The sequence below is a fragment of the Apostichopus japonicus genome, chromosome 23 (assembly GCF_037975245.1).
Source record: "Apostichopus japonicus isolate 1M-3 chromosome 23, ASM3797524v1, whole genome shotgun sequence".
Classification (NCBI taxonomy): domain Eukaryota; kingdom Metazoa; phylum Echinodermata; class Holothuroidea; order Aspidochirotida; family Stichopodidae; genus Apostichopus; species Apostichopus japonicus.
The window spans coordinates 13,241,919-13,263,740 of record NC_092583.1 but is presented as its reverse complement, the minus strand read 5'-3'; the positions used below and the strand labels follow the sequence as shown (position 1 = coordinate 13,263,740).

General features: G+C 39.6%; 1 protein-coding gene across 1 annotated transcript; it reads right to left on the bottom strand.

Moving 5' to 3' along the window:
* Positions 1–1,341: 1,341 nt before the first annotated feature.
* Positions 1,342–20,168, bottom strand: LOC139965090 (uncharacterized). The gene is made up of 14 exons (XM_071967311.1): positions 19,579–20,168; positions 16,642–16,777; positions 14,427–14,596; positions 12,780–13,148; positions 12,211–12,329; positions 10,456–10,608; positions 9,761–9,905; positions 9,114–9,224; positions 8,047–8,232; positions 7,397–7,707; positions 6,245–6,506; positions 4,911–5,136; positions 3,043–3,155; positions 1,342–2,258 (listed from the first exon to the last, which is right to left on the bottom strand). The coding sequence occupies exons 1-14, from the start codon at positions 19,688–19,690 to the stop codon at positions 2,137–2,139; spliced, it is 2,535 nt and encodes an 844-aa protein (XP_071823412.1). The 5' UTR covers positions 19,691–20,168; the 3' UTR covers positions 1,342–2,136.
* Positions 20,169–21,822: the final 1,654 nt, after the last annotated feature.

Here is a 21,822-nt window from a genome sequence, read left to right as displayed (position 1 = left end):
GGGGGGGGGAAGGGTGGGGGCGGCACCCATGGTGGAGTACCCAGGGTGCCCGGAAGTCCATGACTGAGGGAGGGGTCAAACGGAATCCGTGTGTTTGTGTGTGTCATTGTTTCAGTCGGTGTGTGTGTGTGTCCATTTTTTGGTCAAAAACTCGTCCTAAACGGCTCGACCGATTTTCTTCAAACTTGGTGGGAAGGTACTCCAGTGTAAACCCTTGTGTCTCATAGACTCTCGGAACCAAACGTCAAAGGCCAGAGAAAAAAATCAAATTTAGTGAAAATTGCAAGGGAAAACATGGGATTGACATGGGACCTTCACAGGTATTATGGCAATGTCACATACTATCTAATTATGTGGCTGCCATGGGAACCGATATATATATATATATATATATATATAGATGAAAGTTCACAGTTCCCTTCTGAGTTTATTATTGTGCTGATAGCAATTGACGTAATGTAACATCAATTAACTCATTATCGGCCTTTCAGCTCAGATGGTGTGTAACAAATATGCCTTTTGTAAGATATTCTATATCATACAGTCTGATTTCGACCTACATAAGGTATTGATATGAGGCCGACGTCTGCTTTCAGGGACGATGAGGGGAGACGGAGGGAGTGGGGGGGGGGGCATGTACCCCTACTGCTATAGACAAGAACACCGTCATGATGAAATCACGAGAAAGTTGTAATCCATGCATAAACACTTGCGGGCTTCTCCCACATTCGTGATCGCTTAATTAAGCGCCGTAACAAAAAAATTGATTGATTATCAGGATCTTTCAAAATTAACGCATACCAATAAAGTGAATCTGTATTATATTTGTCTTTTGGCAAAGATTTTCTTAGATTCTATCAAACCTGCAGTTAACAGCAAAATACAAAATGGATTTTTCCGAAACTGCTACAAATCTTTTATTTTCCGAATGAATATGAGTCACAGTTTGTAGAAGAAAAGATCAAAACATAATGTGACCAGTTGCTTTTTCCTTCGCCATCTAGAAACTCACACAAACATTCTTTATATTCATCAAGCTAATGTACCTTACAGGACGAAAGGTAAAACTAAATGTACAACAAGCAAGCAGTTATTTTTCATCTTTGTTTATTTTATTTGCATATGCAGAAATTGTTTAGAGGAGAAGAAAGAAAATAAAGAAAGAGCAAACGCTGTTTTTAGTAATGACGCAAGATTGTTATAACGTTTTAGCCCAGAATCTGTAGAAAAGAACACCATTTAGACAACCCAGATTGAACAGGTTCACAGGTTTAAGATTAAATATTTACACGGTTCTGTTTAAAAGAAAAACAAAAAAACAAGATATGTGGAGTTTCTTACTAGACTTACTAGTACGTTAATCTAATACACCTTGCTATATAGCTGAAAATACAAAAACAGGTTGATAAGATATGTCCTGCTGTAATGAAGGGGGGTTTTCTAATAGGCCTTAGGAACATTCTTTCCGCTCAACTTCTCTCCCCTCTACCCTTTCCTCTCCCCTCCCCTCCAATAGTTACAAACAACAAGTTATCTCTTTCTCCACCTCTCTCCAACACTGATAGACTTGTGGTACATCTCTCTTTCACAAGGGTCTCGTGCAGTCTCTCTCGCCCCATCTATCCTCACCTCACACGCCTCTCTTCGCCTTTCTCGGCTTTCACCCGCATCTTTTCACTTTTGTGCCTCTATATGTGTGTGTGTCCATCTCAACCTCTTCGCCTCTATTCGAATCTCTCCACCTATCCCAATCTCTCCACTCTCTACCATTGGCCGCTTCGCTGCGTCTCAGTGTGCATATCTTCGCCTCTCTCTACCCCTCACCACACCTCAACTACCTCTCCCACACCTCTCCCCATCCCTTCCCAACTCTCTTCGCTTTCTCTGAGTGTAATGCAGTGCTAATATCTCTTATATCTCTAGGTCCAGATAACTTTTTTAAACCTGCCTGTTTTTTGTCCTTTAATGTTGCATTCTGGTATGCTTGGAGTTACGGGAAAGCTTGATTAAAAAAGGCAACTTTAAAAAATATTCCTCTTTCACGGAAAATGATACACAAAATACAATCAAGTTCAAAGATTAAACTTCTTCATTAACGGTCTTTCTCTCAAATTTGAAGCTATTCCTTTGATTTAATTAAGGAATAGCTACTCCGCATTCGTACCACTTGGGGTAGTACCTTCCGGTCCAAGAAGACCCCATACCACCTCCGATGATACCCAACTGCATATCATCTCCCCAGCTGCTGCGATAGTAGCCTGTGTGTTAAATGACAAATACACATGTGTAAATAATATGTAAATACGTGATATGAATATTCAATAGTACGATTTCAACGATTTAACTGAAAACCATGAAAGCACTCCAAAAGCATCATAAATATGACCTTGTGAATAGTTAATAAAGAAGTTTCCTCCTCCCCCTGTTTTCTCTTGTCTACGCCTACTGTTAATACATAATTTCTTAATGCGGTGCTGATGAAGGTGTCGACCATCTTAATGTTTGCCCACCATCTATACAACACCCCATCAATCATCATCCCTCGCCCACTTCCCACCCCCCTGATTTTATCTGTTACAATCCATATGCAGCTTGACGTATTAATTCATCAACATTGCACCTGATAGATCACCTTCGGTAGAAGTATAACGCCAGTTGCATCTCCAGCTCTCACCCCAACCACCCACCGACCCACCCGACCCACCCAATCCACACACTAAAAAACGAAATACCCGCCAAAAGGAGCAGTCTTACCACACACAAAACCCAAACACTATTTCGAGCCTTTATTGTTAATCTTATATTCACATCGAAGTTAAGTTACCACGCATAATTTAAATACCATTGGATTTTAGCCTGCTTAAGTTTAGGACATTCACTGATAATTTTAATAATTGCGCCTGTAATAAAAGTTTGCTACAACAGCGTCCTCTACTAGTTACAAACTCACGCCCTCTATAAACGTAAATAGCGTATTCGCGCCTCGTCTACTTCTATGAATGGTGGTAGATAGAGAGCAAGAGGAAGAATGAGAGGAATCACCTGTCGCAGTTGGTGAATGCCAAAAGTTACTGTCTAAATTAAACTCTCCGTCTCTCGGTGCACCCACAAGTTCACAATGGTCTCCTCCATGGTCGTTTGTGTCGGCGATGTTACTGTAAATGAAGATGAAAAAAAATGTTTGTCTCCACGAAACCAATGAAATATTCACCCCGTGCAAATTACAATTGTAGCCATCTCCAATTGTAACTTAAGTCTAGTCGACATACATACGATGCATACTCACTTTGCGTACGAATTTCAGCTGATTAAATACATAATGCGAGTGCAACATATACGTATACGTATATAGTCATAAGAAATACGCACTTGAAAGTTTCCGATATAAGTTAACAAATCCGAAGGGCGTTAATCGGTTAAACCTAAAATTTCGTAAAACGTATAACCGTATCGTAAGTGGTGGCATTTTTGTCACAGCAATCCGCTTTGGAGGTTAAAGAATTCTACACCCGCATATTTATGCAAATGAGCCCCTTTCTTTGTTATTGAATAATCAATTGGGCAAAATGTGTTCACTCAGCTGGACTGTGCACAAACGACCAACGATGTTTCCATTAAAATCGAGGTTTTTTCATCCGAAGCTTTCGGCATAGCTGACAGTTTGCAGTATCACGTAAGTTTCTGTTCAAGTTATTTATCCGTCTGCGATTACAATGTTTGGTTTTATTACTTTCGTATACCCATGTAGGTGTGTGAATATTAGTTTTTCTACCTGCTGCCTTTTCAATATATATACGCTATTGCAATTGATAATATTCATTACAAAGACAACATGTGTTTAACGGGCCCGAATAGAGGCTTGTCAAATTTGGGAGCGGCAGAGTGTTTGGTTTGGAGGGGCAGCATCATGGTCACATTGTTATAGTCTCACCGTAAAGGTACTCCAGGGATTGAGAGCGGATCAAATTTGATTATTGTTCGTGTTCACGCTCTATCTTTGGTATGTTAGTTTTATTTTTGCACAAAAATAAAACTTGATAGGTCTATCATTCTATGGTACTTTGCATACAGATTCGTCACATTCTTGCCAGTATATATACATATATATCCCATGCGGTTTCCCTCTGCAAGAGAATGGTGGTATAGGAAGCATTTCAAGCCGCAAACCTCAGTATGTTTATTATTAACGCAGTCCTCAGCGTGTTTTTGCTTATTCAATCCTATTATTTCGAACGGTTAATCATGCGAGTTTAGAATCTAACAGCGTTTCCACCAAATTTGAGAGAAGGAAAATAACGGTACTTCGGCCATGTTGAAACTGTTGAAATGTCTAAAAGACACGTACAAGAGAAATCCTATTAGAGTAAACGTTGTATTTTCTGAAGCCTTCACTGCCCGCATTTCTTAATCAATGCAGCCAAATGGGACAATACAGTATAGTATATAATAGTACCGTATACTATACTATAGTACAGTACTGTACTGTACTATAGTATAGTACAGTACAGTACTGTACAGTACAGGACAGTACAGTACAGTACAGTACAGTACAGTACAGTACAGTACAGTATAGTATAGTATAGTATAGTATAGTACAGTACAGTACAGTACAGTACAGTATAGTATAGTATAGTATAGTATAGTATAGTACAGTACAGTACAGTACAGTACAGTATAGTATAGTATAGTATAGTATAGTACAGTACAGGACAGTACAGTACAGTACAGTACAGTACAGTACAGTACAGGACAGTACAGTACAGTACAGCACAGTACAGTATAGTATAGTATACAGAGAGAAAAAAAATGTCTCAACTGGGTGATGAATGATGTATAAACAAAATTAGGGGGCGTGACTTACAGTGAAAGTCTTAAAATCAAGATGGCGAAAGAATTCAAAATCTACTCACTGAAATATACCATCGAGGTCGTCTGACAGGAACAGCTTGTATCGTGTACTGCTACACAAGACGGCGCCCACAAATTGTCCAATCTTTCCATCATCCAATGTTCGTTTGCGAACGTATTTTGATCCATGACAACTGTTCCAGTTATTATCTGCCCGGAAACTAAACTCTGTCCATGTGTTCTCATTGATATTGGCGGATGCACCCGACGAAGCACCGGAGCCACCAGCTGTAGTTAAAGGAAGAGAAAAAAAAACACAATTGTTCCCAAAATTTGATTTCCCAAAGAATGTTTTTGAGACATGCCCTCCCTGCGGCATAGACGCACGATGCCTGCTATACCCATCTATCTGTCTGTCTGTTGGTCTGTTGGTCTTTCTATCCATCAATCTATACCTATCTATTTCACCATCCATCCGTTTTTACGTCGGACCGTGCATCTGTCCGTCCGTCAGCCTGCAGTCTTTTCGTCTGTCTGTCTACATATACGTATGCCTCGAAAAATACAAGTTCTAGCATTTTAAATCGATATTTCGGGGTTCTGCATTTTAAGTTCGGGAAAGATGAGCCGCCACTGCTGAACTAACGCCAGGTTAACTTTGTGGGAGTGCGGATGCATGAGGTGGCTAGATGGAAGTGATATGCATTTAGGGTTTAGCTGTGTCAATGTGTTTTACATTGGTAAAGTTCAGCGACAATGCCCAAACTACATTATGGAGAAAATGTGGGATAAGGATACAGGTAAAAACCTTTGGTGCATCTGCAGCATTTCTATATTTATTTGTAATTTAGTTGTTCGATTTTAATTTCATTGTTTTTATCAGTTTAAGGAGTAGCTCACACATGCTAAAATAGACCGAAACGTTAGTCTCCGGTGTGTCCTTAGGCCTACTCAATGGATTACATATAGGACCAAGTGACGACTATAACCTTTTTTTGATGAAATTTTGTATTGGGCTTTTGAACTTTTGTTTTGTTTCTCAAGAGAAATGGTATCAGAGAGCAACTACACTTTTTGTTATGGGTGGGGGCTACAGAATGCTAAATATCAAGTGATAATGTCTACCTTGGTAGGGTCACTTTTGAAAAACAGAGGGTGCTGTTTTTTGAGCTTTGAAACAACATTTGAACATTTTTTCCTGCAATATTCTGTCCGTTGTTGGGGTTGGGTGGGAAGGTACAGACCCCATTGATTTTATTATGTGTGTGTGTGGGGGGGGCGGGGTATAACCCTCCTAAGTGTATTTCACCTTCAAGCATTAGTATCTCTCGAATAAAATAGTTTTGAGCTTGGGGGGGAGAGACAGAGAAATAAATCCAAAATGTAAACAACTTACCTGTCTCGACTGGTGAAGATACTGGTGAAGTGTTGTGTCCGACGGGGAGGGTCCAGTTCCATGACTCTGCTCGGTAAGTTCCCGCAAAGGAAGTGACGGATCCATAAATTTGTGATAATCTAAGCATCATGCCAGGGGTATTTCCGCCTCCACTATCTTTTCCGTACCCACGAGGCGTAGATCTCGGCTTCTTTTCGACCGTCAGTTCTCGTTCGATACCTTCAGCGACGGTGACGCTACTAAGTTCAACGTAGTAAGAAATCTAAGTTTGAAAAAAAAAAAACAACAACGTTAGAACACTTTTATGAATGCCTGCATGCTAACGTTGTTTATTTATAGGCCTGACGAGATTGGTTCCATGGTGTGGCAGGGAGGGTAGGGGGGACTACCTCACCAGAGCCTGCAGTAATTTACAGGACCTCTAAAAAGGGAGCTAATTAACATAATTGTACCCCGTGCTGGACCTGGTCATTAACTATATATATATATATATATATATATATATATATATATATATATATATATATATATATATATATATATATATATATATATATATATATATGTCATTGTTTCTACGGTGTCATTGGTTATGTCGAAGTAACAAATATATTTTAAACAATTATATGTTCGAGAAACAAACTCCGAATTCTTAAGAACTGAAGAGACAATACAGGTTGTAAATTTGAAATCTCTTTGAATATGAATCTGACGCCTCCAAAGTTCAGTGAACGGAGCATGGCGTAGGTTCCCACAATGCTTTGTTCTTATTACCTTTCTCTTTTACCGAAAAATAACCAAATTAGACCTCACGATCTTATAATGTTTATCCCTACGGATCGATATGGGGAGGGGGGGGGGGGGGTAAAGGAGGGCTGCCATGTCCCATCCACACCATTCAAATATGAGGCCGAAATATATTTATAGGGTCTTCCCATACCTGGTGGTCTGCACAGTATGTTCAATGTTCAGTTGCGTTCCCGAAATAAAAAGCAGTACTTCTAAATCTATATGTGAAGCAAATTTCTGCGCATGCACGAGGCACCGCATATTCAACATCCCCTTCCCCTCTTCCTATTGTGGTTCGTTGTATTATTTTGTAAATCCGCTGCCTTGTCAATGATTTTGCAAAAACGCAAAGCACTAACTTACCAGAATAACTTTTTCGATAGTTAAAGATGGCGGAATGTCGAGTACCCAGTTCACTGGTTCATAGTTTGCCAATACAAGGACCACTGGACGTGTTGTTGCTGAAGAAGGCGGAATGAGGACATTCATAGTTCCTGGCCTTGGAGGTCGATCGTGAACGTTGCCCTCGTAGACGCTCAACATATGAACGTCTGATGTACGTCCTAAGTTGCCAAGGCAACTGTAGGTAGTGAGCGATTGCGATCTCGAGTCTGTCGGGATGGCATGGTTGTTCAACACATCGTTTTCACGAATTTGACAACTTTCAACGGAAGCTACATAATAAGGAGAGAAAGCAACCAGAGGTTGTAGTCAATGACTTATTTGTGAAAAGTGAAGGATCGTAGAACTAATAAGTTTTCCCGCGCAAGCAAACCCGTATTGATCATACTAAAGCTATACTGTATATATGCAGAAGTTTGAAATAACATGTGATAAACCACGTTCCATTACCGTCCATTGCGTGTGTCTCCTGGGAATTGCTATGTGTGTGTGTGTGTGTGTGCGTGTGTGTGTATGTATTAATAAATATTGAAAAATATAAGCTGATGTATAGGCAGCACAGTAACATGATAAATAACATGATATCATAAATTAAAGTATAAACAACGTACGCAGACACGTAACTCTGTTGTAGTAAGGCGCGTTGCATTCACAAACGCCATTAACACATTGGCCCCACACACGGTAACCTCCAACGTGCCAACAGGCACCACGGCGACAGGGTATCGAGGTTTCTATGTACGGAGCTATGGTAGTTGGTGGGATATATGGTGTTGGCGTTGTACAGACATTTTCGTCTGGAAGAAACACAAAAGAAATAATATATTATAGATTTATTTTCGTCTGAGAAACACAAATAGAAATGATATACTATGGAGTTAGATCATAACACGTCAAACTCTCTTGAATAACACGATTGCGCCGATAACTCGCAATGAATCGTAATCCCCCCCCCCCCTCTATCTACGACGTGGTATGTCATGATTTAATAATTCAAATGTAACCACTCGGGAGATCATTCACGTTCACGAGACCCCCTCTTCTCCTAAGCCCCTCTTCTCACCTCTCCCTTACTCTCTCCATGGTTCTACTTCTATTTCTCAACCTACCATTACCCCTACCTCCATTCCCGTGCCTCCTTTCCCTTCTCATGCCACAACCAAGTACCGACTACCTCTGTGCACTACTCCTTCCGCTCAGTTCCTTCTCCCCTCCTCTTACCCCTCCTCTTACCCCTCCGCTACCTGCCTTCACTACCCTCCCTACCCAACCTGCCCCTATACTTACCCCTCACAACCAACTCCATACCTTCTCGCCCCCAAATTCACCTACGTCAATTCGAAGAGATACTGTATGTTTGAATATTATCCTTTGAATGTTGATGATAAGAACAGGTAATACCCCATCTATATAATAAAAGCTGAGAACGGACAATCATGATGGAATATATATATATATATATATGGATGGATATATATATACATGGATGGATGGATTCATATATATATATATATACATGGATGGATGGATTCATATATATATATATATATATATATATATATATATATATATATATATATATATATATATATACATATATATATACATATATATATATATATATATTTATATATATATATATATACATATATATATATATATATCTATATTTATATACCTTGTGATTGAAACATTTCTAACTGGGACTCTAAGCTCTGGACTTGATCCTCCAAAGATTGAATTTTACTCTGATCTTGGTTCAGGTCTTCTCCTATTTGGAATGAAGTCTCTGAAGAATAAATGTTTTGGAAGAAAATATATTATGAGACATTAAGATAACAATAACAAGCTAGCAGACCCACATACACATCATTGAGCATATCATGGCACATGAAGAAGGATAAATGGATGGATAGGCCATAAATCTCACGTTCTAGTATACATATCAAAATTCACATGTGGTTGTGTTATGTTACACAAACTGCCACGTTGGCTACACCTGATATTACGTGCATTTTGTGGGAGAGGGTTGGGTGGTGAGAGTGGAGGGAATGTTTTGACGAGAACAGAAGGGGTTACCCTTTCGTCCATTGTCTCTCTCTCTCCACCTCTCTCTCTCTATCTCTTTCTCCATACTAGATATAGTAAAGATGATGTTTCGGAATATAGATTATGCAGGTTAAAAGTACATGTATCAAACAAACAACAAGAATATGAATGGCCCTTCGGTACACCGAAAGATTTGAAAGTTTCCTCCTCACACCCCCCCTTCCCTCCCCTCCAACAAAAAAAAAAAAAACAATATTATTTATCTCCCAAACGAACCTTCACACGTCTGTAGATCAGCATTGATATGTTGTAGAATCCAAGAGCGAAATCGACTGACACGGGTGTAAACTCCAGGGCGGTTTATGTCACCACAACCTACTCCCCAACTAACAATACCAACTACGTAACTTCGTTCGTCCGACTAGAAAATAGAAACAAAAACAAACTTGGATTATATATATATTTATATATATATGATACGTATTTGAAATGTTAGGTTCATGAAGACAAGGAAGTTAAACAAGAGGAGACATTAACATTACAGTTAACAACTATACAGCAAACCGCAAACAAAGAAAGTATTAGTATAGACCGAGGACTTTGTTGTTTCTTCCAAAATGTGATTTCGTCTTGAGTGATTTCAGCTTTTTTGACTCTTTAATTCTGTAGTAGGAAAGCCGGATTCTACAAAGTACATTTGTGATGGTCATCAATAGGGTTCGACAAATGTAGAGCAAATGTTCAACAGCATAGAAAATAATACAAAAGACAGAGACATATATGATGAGCAAAAAAACTCTTGTTGACGTCAAGTAGGTATTGACGAGTGACATATATTAGACAGGTAGGTTTGCTGTAAAGACAGACAGACATACAGACAGACAGACAGACAGGTCTACAGTCAAACCGGCAGACAACCTGACAGACACACAAGCAAATAGACGGACGAGACATGACCATGTACATCTTACCTCAACGATGAACGGTCCACCACTATCCCCGTTACATGCATCTCTGACATTGGTAGCTCTGTTTCCACCCAAAGCACAGAACATGTTACTAGTAAGGGTATATCGACTGTGTTGGGCACTGCAAGTCGAAAAGTCACGTATCGTCAGCTTAGCCTGTCAATAAGAAATACATAAATATTGCATGTAGAGATATATAAGAACCAAAAAAAAAACAACCATTTGAAAGATATTCGGTTACGCCATAGATGTATCGAAAGGTAAACTTGTTCTGTTTTGCTCAAACTTCTCTCGGAAATTTTCCCCTCCTAATTTCGGTAAAAAGTCGAGGATCGGCTCAAATGCTTGTATATAAAGGAAGGGAAAAACAAACAATCTGACCAATATATTTGCCCATATATGACATTCCATCATATATATTATCCATCTTAAGTTAGAGTTTATAGCTCTCTACAATTTGTGAAATGTTTACGTTTCGACTCATTTTATCGACTCTTGAGGGATACCAACTTTGTAACTCGACGGATTGTCCCATGAGTAGAATATATGGTTGTTGCCTATCAATGACTTCTGCTCGGTGTACAAAAATCAAGATTCCCCACCTTAATAGAAAGTATATCTGTTAGCTTTTTGAAAGTGTAGCCTATATAAACATAAAGGCAACAAAGCTTCGTGATTCCTTTGCCACGTTTTTTTTTTCTTCATGTGAGAACATTTAAAGTATACACCTAGGGGCGTAGCGAAGGGTTTTTTGTTGGGGGGTGTGGAGAATTTGATTTGCCGACGGATCTGGAAGTGGTGACTGAAATGGGGGAGGGGTCTAAGGGTAGGGGGTCTACCCCTCCCCTTTGGAAATTTTTTAGTTTTGAAACGTCCTTAGATGCAATCTGGTGCATATTTTAAGTCAAATTTGATTTGCCGACGGATCTGGAAGTGGTGACTGAAATTGGGGAGGGGTCTAAGGGTAGGGGGTCTACCCCTCCCCTTTGGAAAATTTCTAGTTTTGAAACGTCCTTAGATGCAATCTGGTGCATATTTTAAGTCAAATTTGATTTGCCGACGTATCTGGAAGTGGTGACTGAAATGGGGGAGGGGTCTAAGGGTAGGGGGTCTACCCCTCCCCTTTGGAAAATTTCTAGTTTTGAAACGTCCTTAGATGCAATCTGGTGCATATTTTAAGTCAAATTTGATTTGCCGACGTATCTGGAAGTGGTGACTGAAATGGGGGAGGGGTCTAAGGGTAGGGGGTCTACCCCTCCCCTTTGGAAAAGTTTTAGTTTTGAAACGTCCTTAGATGCAATCTGGTGCATATTTTAAGTCAAATTTGGCACGGAAGAAGCTCCCGTTCTCCTTTTCTCTATTCAGCTTTCCTTCTTTCTTCCCCTTCCGCTCTCTTCACCTTTTCTCCTTTTGCCGACAGACCCAAAATTTGCCGACAGCGACCAAATTATTGGGGGGGGTGTGACACCCCCACACCCCCCGCTCGCTACGCCCCTGTATACACCACTTGCACGCACAGAAGATTTGCAAGTTTATTTAGCCATACGACCTTTGACCCTGCACGTGCAGATGACATTAACTATAAGCTTCCTCTGTAATGTCTTACGAATCGACGCCGATCACATTTAGTTTATTTTTTTCATTTGCTTTTTCTTTTCTTTCTGTTTACCAATAAAAAAAACAATAATATCCAAGACAGCAAAACTATTTCCGAATACTCTAATCTAAGAACAACAAGAACCAGTCAATCTACATTACCTTCTTAAGTACATTTGAATGGTCACCTTGTGTGCCATCTGTACTGCCCCATCCGGCCACAGTTCCACGTTTGCCTGTCTGAAGCAAGGTCTCTCCTCTCAGTTCACTCGGAAGGCAGACTTTAATTTGAGAAGCACAAACATGTCATGTTCATGACAAGAAATCTCACATTTACAATACATATCTGACACAATGTTGATTTTTTTTTTTGGGGGGGGGGGGGAATTCCATGGCAGAAAGTCTGCCAGATAACTTGAACAGAAGAAAAACATGTATGGAAGCTAAGTGACATTTTATACTATTTAAGAACATTGCTCATATTTACAGGACTATATCAACCATTCAAGTCACATGACCAGTGAACCGACCAATCAACTCATCACTTTGTCCATTAATATTCAGCTTTGTATTGCCGAGGAGGCATATTCTGTTCTTCAGAATTGTAAATCAGTCACTTGTGACACATGAGCTTGACGGGAATTGACTTTATAAGTGGGTTTACCTTTATTGGGGGCTTGAGATGCAATCTCTGAAAATATGCAGGATGCATCACATAAGATAATACTTACTGGGGACAATGTAATCAGAGAAAATGACTGGTTCTGCAAGTCTAATTAGCAGGATATCCGAGTCATATGTTTCTCCGTTGTAATTTGGGTGACTGATCAATTCTGCGGCGTCAATCGTTCTCTCGTAACTCTCTGTGCTGGAAGTATTGTATTCCCCGAGTCTAACCTCGATTTGATTGGCGTTGTAACGCGTTGCGGCGAAACAATGTGCTGCGGTCAGGACGAAACGACGACTCAAAAGGGCGCCCCCACAGAATGGACCTCGCAAAGCTTTATTCCACAATAGAACCATCCAAGGGAACTGACCGGGGGCGTTCACCTCTCGACCTCCAATAACCCTACTCCTCAGCTTGACGTAGCCACACTCGACTATGAAAATCGGGGCAGAAATAGATCATGGATATCAATATAGAAAAATGTAAAAAAAGGTTAAACTGGAAACATGGGACATTTTAAAGATATAAATAGGTTAACGTTCCGATTCTGAAATCCACCACCCCTCTCCATCCAATCCCATCCCTACACCCCCATGCCTATTCGTGGTCGCTAAGACAGTGCAATTAAAATAGTGCAAATTATTATGGTCGTTCCAGCCAAAGGTTAGACACCACTTAGTGGCTATACTAACATTAACGAATAGCATTTGATTTTTGTCTTGCCAGTGTAGGCTCTTCAAATGTGTATGTAAACTCTTAACGCCATTTCCCTATAGTCTCGGATCACATCACTACATATATCTGACAGAAAATTGTTACATAATGTAAGAATGCATCTCTCAGTAGAACGTTTGTCATGAAAATAATTTAGTTCTGTTGGCTCCACAGTCCACAGACGTAATGTCTCCAACAACATTTGGAACTTTTCAACAGAACTGACTTCCAGAAGAGAAAAAAAACCCACCTTAAATGTTATTAGGTCAACACAAATATTTGTAGTAGTCTATACATGAGATTACAACTTACAGCAAAATGTTTATATAAATTGCAACACTATAGGAATGTAATACCATTTACTATGAAGAATTTATTTATTTATTGTGTTTTTTTTTGGGGGGGGGGACAGTATGTATATATAAAGTAAATATTTGTAAATTCGCGATAAATCTCTAACAACGGATGTTTTTCTCCTCCCATTTTCAGGATTCTCCTATAAATGCTAACACAATTTCAAGCTATTGAGTAGTTAGCCTAAGCACGAAAAGGGTGAAGGAAAAAACTCACAAATAATGCAAAAAATCATAAATTGTAACGTTCTTGCAAAGTCGTGTATTATGACTTGAATAGAGCTGACATCAAAACGAAAACTGATGTTGAAATATTAAACATTGAATGTTTAGGACCGGCGTGTGTGGTACAAAAGCCGCTCTTGAAATGATAATTCAGTGATTGAATCTAAATTTGTGACTGACGAGAGACGAATAAATTCTGAGCATCACTGGAAAATTCGGATTTAATTTTTAATTGGACGTTTCGTACGCAGCAAGTGCATTCACGTTGCAGCAAACAGGTCAATACGACGATATCATATATGATTTATTTATGATACGACCAAAACGACTGAAATTTCATTTACAAATGAATATCCATTTTGTGATATTCAAGAGAACGACTGATCAAACAGTCTAACTACTGTATGTAGATAACTTACTGACTTCACTGTTTTCGTCCGGTTCATCACTCGCTACAATTCGAAGATCGTATTCTTTAGCTCCAAAACTACCTCGAGCGAAATACGAACATCTGTAGACACCTTCATCGTTTTGTACAGAATTTAATATCAACAGACCTTGCGCTCGTAAAACGTAAAGGCGATTATCTCTGTTGGTTATAATAACAAATTGATAACACCACTTATCACTAACTATGAACAAGGCAGAGTATTTAGTTTGTTACCTTGTAAACAACGTTACAAACCTTTGGTCAGTCCAGGTTGAATTTCCCATACCACTTTTCTGTTGTTGTTGTAGTTGTTTTAAAGAAACTGATTATCATTTTGTTCCTCATCACATTTTGCCATTCTTTATGGGTTTACTTTCACACGTTTTGCTTTTCTGTTCTTCACTGCTACTGTGTCTGTCCGTCTGTATGTCTGTTTGTTTATGAAGCGTTTTGATATTTTACATACGGAAGGAAGGTCAGGCGTAACAGACAAATAAATTAGTATGCTTAACCTTATGGAACGCCAAAAGGGAACACTTATTTCGTAGTCTAAACTAAGTTTGTTGTTGTCTAAACTAAAGTTGTTGCTGCTGTTTTACCATGCTGTTGCTCAAACTCACGTTGATGTCTAAAATTCCGTTATCTAAACTTACGTCGTTGTCTAAAATTACGTTAAACTTAGCAACGAAATAAGTTTTCCCTTTTCGCGTTCCATATAACTTATGACATCAGATGAAAATACGTGAAACTGGTTTTCCTGACAAGTTAACCTGGTATGCCAGGGGCGTATCCAGGGGGGGGGGCGCAACAGGCGCGCGCCCCCCTATTGGCGGTCACCAAAAAAAAAAAAAAAGTTTAGCAAAAAAAAAAAAAAAATTGATGACGACCTTTATGTGAGATGTCGGTGATCGCTCAACCCCCCCCCCCCTCCCGTATGCTTTATTTTTTGTTTGCCAAAAAAAGGTTCTGGCGAAGTTCGGCGGCATAATAGTTTTAGAAACATAGATGGTAATTGTGTTTGTATTATCACTATAAACACTAAGTGACATGCCAGCCATACTAAATTGTGCATTTTGTGTCCATATTTACTGGAAATGTTGCTTATTATTAAGGTCGAAAAATGGATCACATATGGCCATGGGCGGCGATCCTGGGTGGAGGGGGGATATATCCCCCATGAAAATGGGTGGAGGGGATGTAATGCACCATATCCCCCCCCCCCACCAAATGCCAGGGATAAGAATATTTTCATGCCTACATTTATGCATCTTCGTTAATGTACGGCACTTTTTTAGCTTCATTTCTCGCCTACCATAAACGCAGTGCGATCTTTTCAAATAAAGCGTCTTTATAAAGCAAAAATAGTTGACTGTAGGCTTCATTGGCCCTATAACAACAAAATGTATTATTGCGCCCACGGTACTGATATAGTACATATATGCACCCTCATAGTATTCATATAGGCCCTATAGTAGGCCTACACACGTACATGTTCCCTCGAACAGCTGAGAATCTCATGTAACCAGGGTAATGCTTAATACACGTTTCACCTGGATGCCCTAGCAATCGGTACCTAGGAATGTCACTATGTGTAATTGTGTATTGCATGTCTATAGGCCTATAATAGCCTGCATGAGGCCATTTTCTTCATCGAATAATATAACAGAGCTCTCGAACATTCTAACGTTGCGCCTGAAACAAGATTGACAGGGGCAATTTTCCCAAAATAACACCCGAAATTTAAAAAAAAAGTATTTTGGATCCTGATTATGAGATATTTCGGACATGACATCCCTATTTTAAAGTTGGGTATATGCCGCTTGGAAACCTCGGGAAGTGCCGTTTCCGGCCATCTAGAGGGTTTGTTAATCCTAAAATTTTCTTGTACGCTTCGCGCCAACTCATGGTGGCGCTACGCTTAGATAGTCAACAAGGTCATATCCCCCCCCCCACTCGGAAGTACGGATCGCCGCCCATGCATATGACACCATTTTGCATTTCAGCCCTTCTTCGAAAGCAAAAACTGTACACCCCTCCCCTTAGACCCATCCCCCAGGACGGCGATCATTCATGCCTGGCGCCCCCCCTATTGGAAAATCCTGGATACGCCCCTGTATGCTTATATTCCACACATAATGTGTGGCCTGCATGTCAGCTAAGACATCACCGAGGTTCTTTGTATATACTGTCATTGTAACACTTACCGAAATGTGTTGATAGCATGCACTGTTCGATTATCTCTTTCCCATACATAAATTTGTGCATTCGAGGGAGCCTCGCAGGGTAAATAGACATCTTCGCCTACTTCTATTTGAACGCTTTGACGGCCTTGAACGGCATCTGAAATGATATGGAGGACAAGAATAAGATGCAGGGGTGAGTGGGTCGGTGGGTGGACCTTCGAGCAGGGCCCATTAGCCTCCACAGTCTCCTATATCCAAATCCGATAAGTATAGTGAACTTACGTACATGTTTGTACTGTCGGACCTTATTCATTCTAAGATGTATGGGTTGTATTCAGAGGTCGAAGTTATTTCGGAACTCTTTCTCAGGAGGGGATAAAGGGGCTAGGGGTCGGGAATAAAGGGGGTCGGGGATACCCACAGGTTTTTCTTTTATTTCTGGCTAAGGGCAGAGATCACTGGCAGTCCGCACTGATAGGTAGTGAGATATACAGAGGAAGTCTATATAGAAATAGAGGTATATGTAAACTCACATACCGGTAAATTGATACATAGAAATACGTATATGTAAATTAACAGGAGGGATATGCCACAGCGATATTTTCGTTTTTTCGTAGGAGGTTTGTTTGTTTTTATTATTTCTTGAAGTTGTGTCACCCCTGAGTTCTGTTTGAACTCTTAACCTGCATAGAAGGTCATCGTATGATATCAAAATATTTGATCGAGTGAAGTTATGTATTATAGCAATACACCAAGTAAATGTTCGTGTGCAGTAGTCCAGCTTCGCAGTATACATATGTAGTTGTACTATTGTTTATCCAGCAGTATGAACGATGACAGTATATGACGTCATGCATCATTCAACCAATCAAAAGGATTATACAAAAGACGCCCATACGGTGAATTTTGAAAACTATATCGTTCAAGTTTCCCTACCTGTTAATACATCACAAAAACAACCACAATAAATAAGGATGGAAGTAGGACACCTCCAGTGGCGGAGCGTCCATACAGTCAAAGCGCGGATACCCCCTGACGGACTCAAATGGACTGCTGGCGCCCTTTTCAGCTTTTTACCACTTTTTACTTCTTCGCGATTATTGACTTTTTTATTGCGCTCTCATCTACCTATTGACGTTTGTCACATTTTGTTGGTGCAATTTCTGACAAAATGGCGATGACACCTACTAATTCTTCGTTTATCTGCAAATTAGCAAGGCCCGGAAAGGGTCATTTCCGGCGATAAGTGTCTTTACTCAAAAAAAAGTTTGTACGCTCCGCGCCAACCTGTGGTGGCGCGCCGCTTAGTGTCGAAAACGCCCCTACAGACCATTCTCGCCCCCCGACCAATACCCCTAGCTCCTCCACTGGCCACCTCTACAGTTCGTTGTATACCTTCTGTGACCTTTCCATTGTTTGTAATGTTTCAAGTCAGTTTCCGGTATCCATATTTACTTCTGTAAGCCAAATTTAGGAAGGTTCCCACTTTCATACTCACGTCGATTAATCTCCCTTCAAGCCAAAAAAAAAAAAAAACTTCAAGTAGTTTCGCAGAAGGAAAAAGGACACACACACACACACATGCACACACAAAGCAAAAAAACCCAGAAAGAAACCGATAAAAAAGAAAGAAAAAAACAGGATGTGAAGGGAAATAGTTGAACTATCAATGCATGCAAACAGAGAATTAGACGACTCTTCCATTCCTCGACTGTGTCACAATGTAATGTAAGTCTAATCACTCCAAAAGCTTCCTGTGTTTGCAACATACCTAGCTCCCCCGCAATGCTTAAATATAAGAGTTAAAACATACGTTCTTAAGGGATATTTACCTTGTTGTTCTTGTTTTTTGGTTTTGTATTTTGGAGGGAAAAAAATGCAGACAGGTTTCGACACGCATCTGTAGATCAAAACTATAGATCCTTATAATAGTTTGTGTAGCCTGCAGGAACAACCTTTTTCTTTCTTTTTTTGGTTGTTCGTGCATGTGCTGAAAATTTTATCAGTGTATCTGATAACAGCAGAATTAGTGACGTCATCATGACAATTGGAACTGAAAAAAAGTCTATTTTTGGGCTCTCTCTTCTTGATAATGTAAACATCACTTATCCATTGAGGAAAAAATACTATTTCATAACTTGAATTTTGATGAAATTCTAAATGAAATGACAGTTCACCAAGAATATCGCGAGGCTATAGTAATTATAGGCATTCTGGAGAATATATCTGTGCATGATGATGAGGTCGCAGGTCATTAACTATAATGACCCACTTCCTAAAGTAAGACATTTAAGGAAAGTTAAAAATCAGTGATTTTCATTAAAAAAAAAACCCATCTAGGCACAAGATATCTAGACGAAAATGTTTTCTTTACAATATTGTTCTTATATATACGTGTCACATTGTCTGTCACCGCAGTAACCCCCTTTACAGTGGCTAACGAGGGAAGCATGCCCCCTCCCACATCATCGTCCGCATCGTCAGTCGGGGGAGTGGTTCAGTCGTGGGGGGGGGGTTAGAACACTGCTACGGGTGTACCCTCCCACTCCTTTTCCACCTCTCACACACACACACAAATCAAGAGTATTTGCAAGCTATATTGAAGACCTAATCTGTAGTATAAATATCCCTTAGAATACACTGTTACGTCGTCTGAAAACTCCAATTCGGGGGTGGCGAAGGGGTGGGGTGGGAGGGGATTTACCTTCAACGGCCCAGGTTCCACCCCCTCTTTAATGAAATTCAATTTATTCGCGTCTGGCCCTTCCATGAAAGTTCAGTCCCTAACTATATAAAGCAGTTGGCGAAACTTCGGATTCAGGGATATAGTATATAAAGCGAACCAAAACAAAAGCATCACGGATTGTTAATCTCAAAATATTGGAAACACTCAAAGGCTATATCAAAGTCTAAATGACTTTTTCTTTTAATTTTGCTTTTTTAATGGAAAGAACTTACCTGTAACTCCTAGGACGTGCGGTACTCCGACCAACAGAAGACCCAGTAGGAAGGCGAAGGCTGCTGACCAGGCATGCATGGCGAGTAGATTCGAAACGGTACTATTTTTCATGTATATAGCGATACCAAAATCCCCTCTTACTTGTACAACTGTTTACAGTCGTTTTGAAAGTAGAATATAAATGTCAGAAATCGGTATATCGTACGTTATATATGGTATTGTTCTGCGTCTTAACAAGTCCTCGAAAGATCAAGTGTCTTTCTTTTTTATATATTTTTTTTTGGAATAGACTGAAAAACTTGGCTACTGGTGTAAACAAAACTGGTGTTGTCTGCTTTACTAGAAAATATAAGCCTTTTCTTTTCTTCTATAATCCTTGCGTACCGTCCAATCCGACTGCAGAGGCGACGATTGCGCACCGAGCTTATTATATGTGTCGTTATCTGCGGAGTGAATCACGTGTCTGGTTGGTATCACCATTACCCAACGCTATAGGTAACTTCTTGTACAAACCCGCTACCAATTAATCCTGTATACTTCCTTTTTCAACGTATTCTTCTGTGAAATAGCTATTGCGATCACCAAGGGAGTCGAGAATAATTCTGAGAATGTTTGGTAACCTGCTGTGTTTATCTAAAGATTTTAAAAGTCAAAGGTCAACTTAAAAGAACTGGGGATAATCAAAACAATGTACTGTTGTATCCACAGACAATGTACCGAAACGAGAACGGTGAGGAGTTGTTATTATCAAGGAGCTGTTATGGAATTATCCGCACCCATAGGTCATGGCTGCAGATTTGATTATTGCGTGCGTTTCCAACCACATAATCTATCTACGGAATAATATATACTTCTCCTGTAAGATATGTGCCTTTTGTTAACAATGTAGTATAACCAGGGAGTTAACAACTCCCTGGTATAACCATCCCCCCCCCCACCCCATCTACCGCCGCTGTCAATTTGCCTTTGGGCTATTTGACGATTTCACAGCATATTGGTTTTTTTTATTACTATTGTTGTTCATGTTCATGTGTGTTGAGTCAGGGTATACCAAAATATTCTTAGCAGCCTATCTGGGCTTTTCTTTGTATTACTGCATAACATCGACTGTTAGCGTTTGAGCAATGATATGGATTAACTAGGTATTTGGTTCCTTTGGAAACCTATGGTGTCGTCAGTTTCCAAAAAGGGATTTAAACTAGAACTGCATTTGCCTTCAAATTCGCAGTATTGTGTGCGCATGGAGTGCTTGCAATATTAGGAAGAACGTTTCGGTTGCTAATGGTGTTATGTTTTGGGCGGACAATACACCGGGGGGTATAGTCATGTAGGTACCTACAAAGTGAGGGCGCTTGTGAGCGCCGTGACAGGCTCAGAATAAGTTGACTACGCAGCTAGCCTCTGAACCTACAAACGTACAGAGACTAATTGAAACAACGTCCAGGTAGGTATAAATGTAGGTATTATTCACTTGGCCAATAATGCCAATATTGTAGCGCGCACGCGCATTACAATAATTATCGCAACTTAACGCACAACTCTCCTTTAGCATTCGAATGTCATAACTTTGAGGAACGGTCAAAACGAACGAAGCAGAAGACGTAGAAAGCTACCCCGCTTAAGATACGTTTCTTCCCTTCCTTATATAAAGTAGTTTTTTTGTTGTTGACATTTTAAAACTACTTTGTTGGGGTTCAAAGGAAGAAATGACAGAAACGGAGTCAACATGGCCGAAAAAGAAAATAAATAAAATATTAACCAATTTTAAACGCATCTTTGGCGATACACTGCAGAGAACATTATTTTGAAGGGGAAAAAACAGTCATTTTGAGTCGATCTTATTTTTGTAAATAATTGTAAATGTAAAAATATAGATTTCCCAAGAAACCAAAATAAGCGGTGATTTTTTTTGGTGACCTCAAAATGGATCGAGCTGTACTCTCTGATCAATAATTGTTAATGACCTGTAAATATTTGTAGATGGTGGATACTTGAATTAAGTTCATCCATATGGAACGCCAAATTAAGTTTTATTTCAGATTATATTTAAGATATCTAAAATAAAATTAGAGATATATCTTATTCGATAAAAGATATCAAGATATTTATTTAAGAGAGAGAGAGGTGGAGGGAGAGGAAGATATTAGAGAGAGAGAAATCAATTTTGATACAGATATTAAAATTTATTTAGAGATATCAAAAATTTATAGAAGACCCCAAAAAAAAATGAGAGATATAAAAGT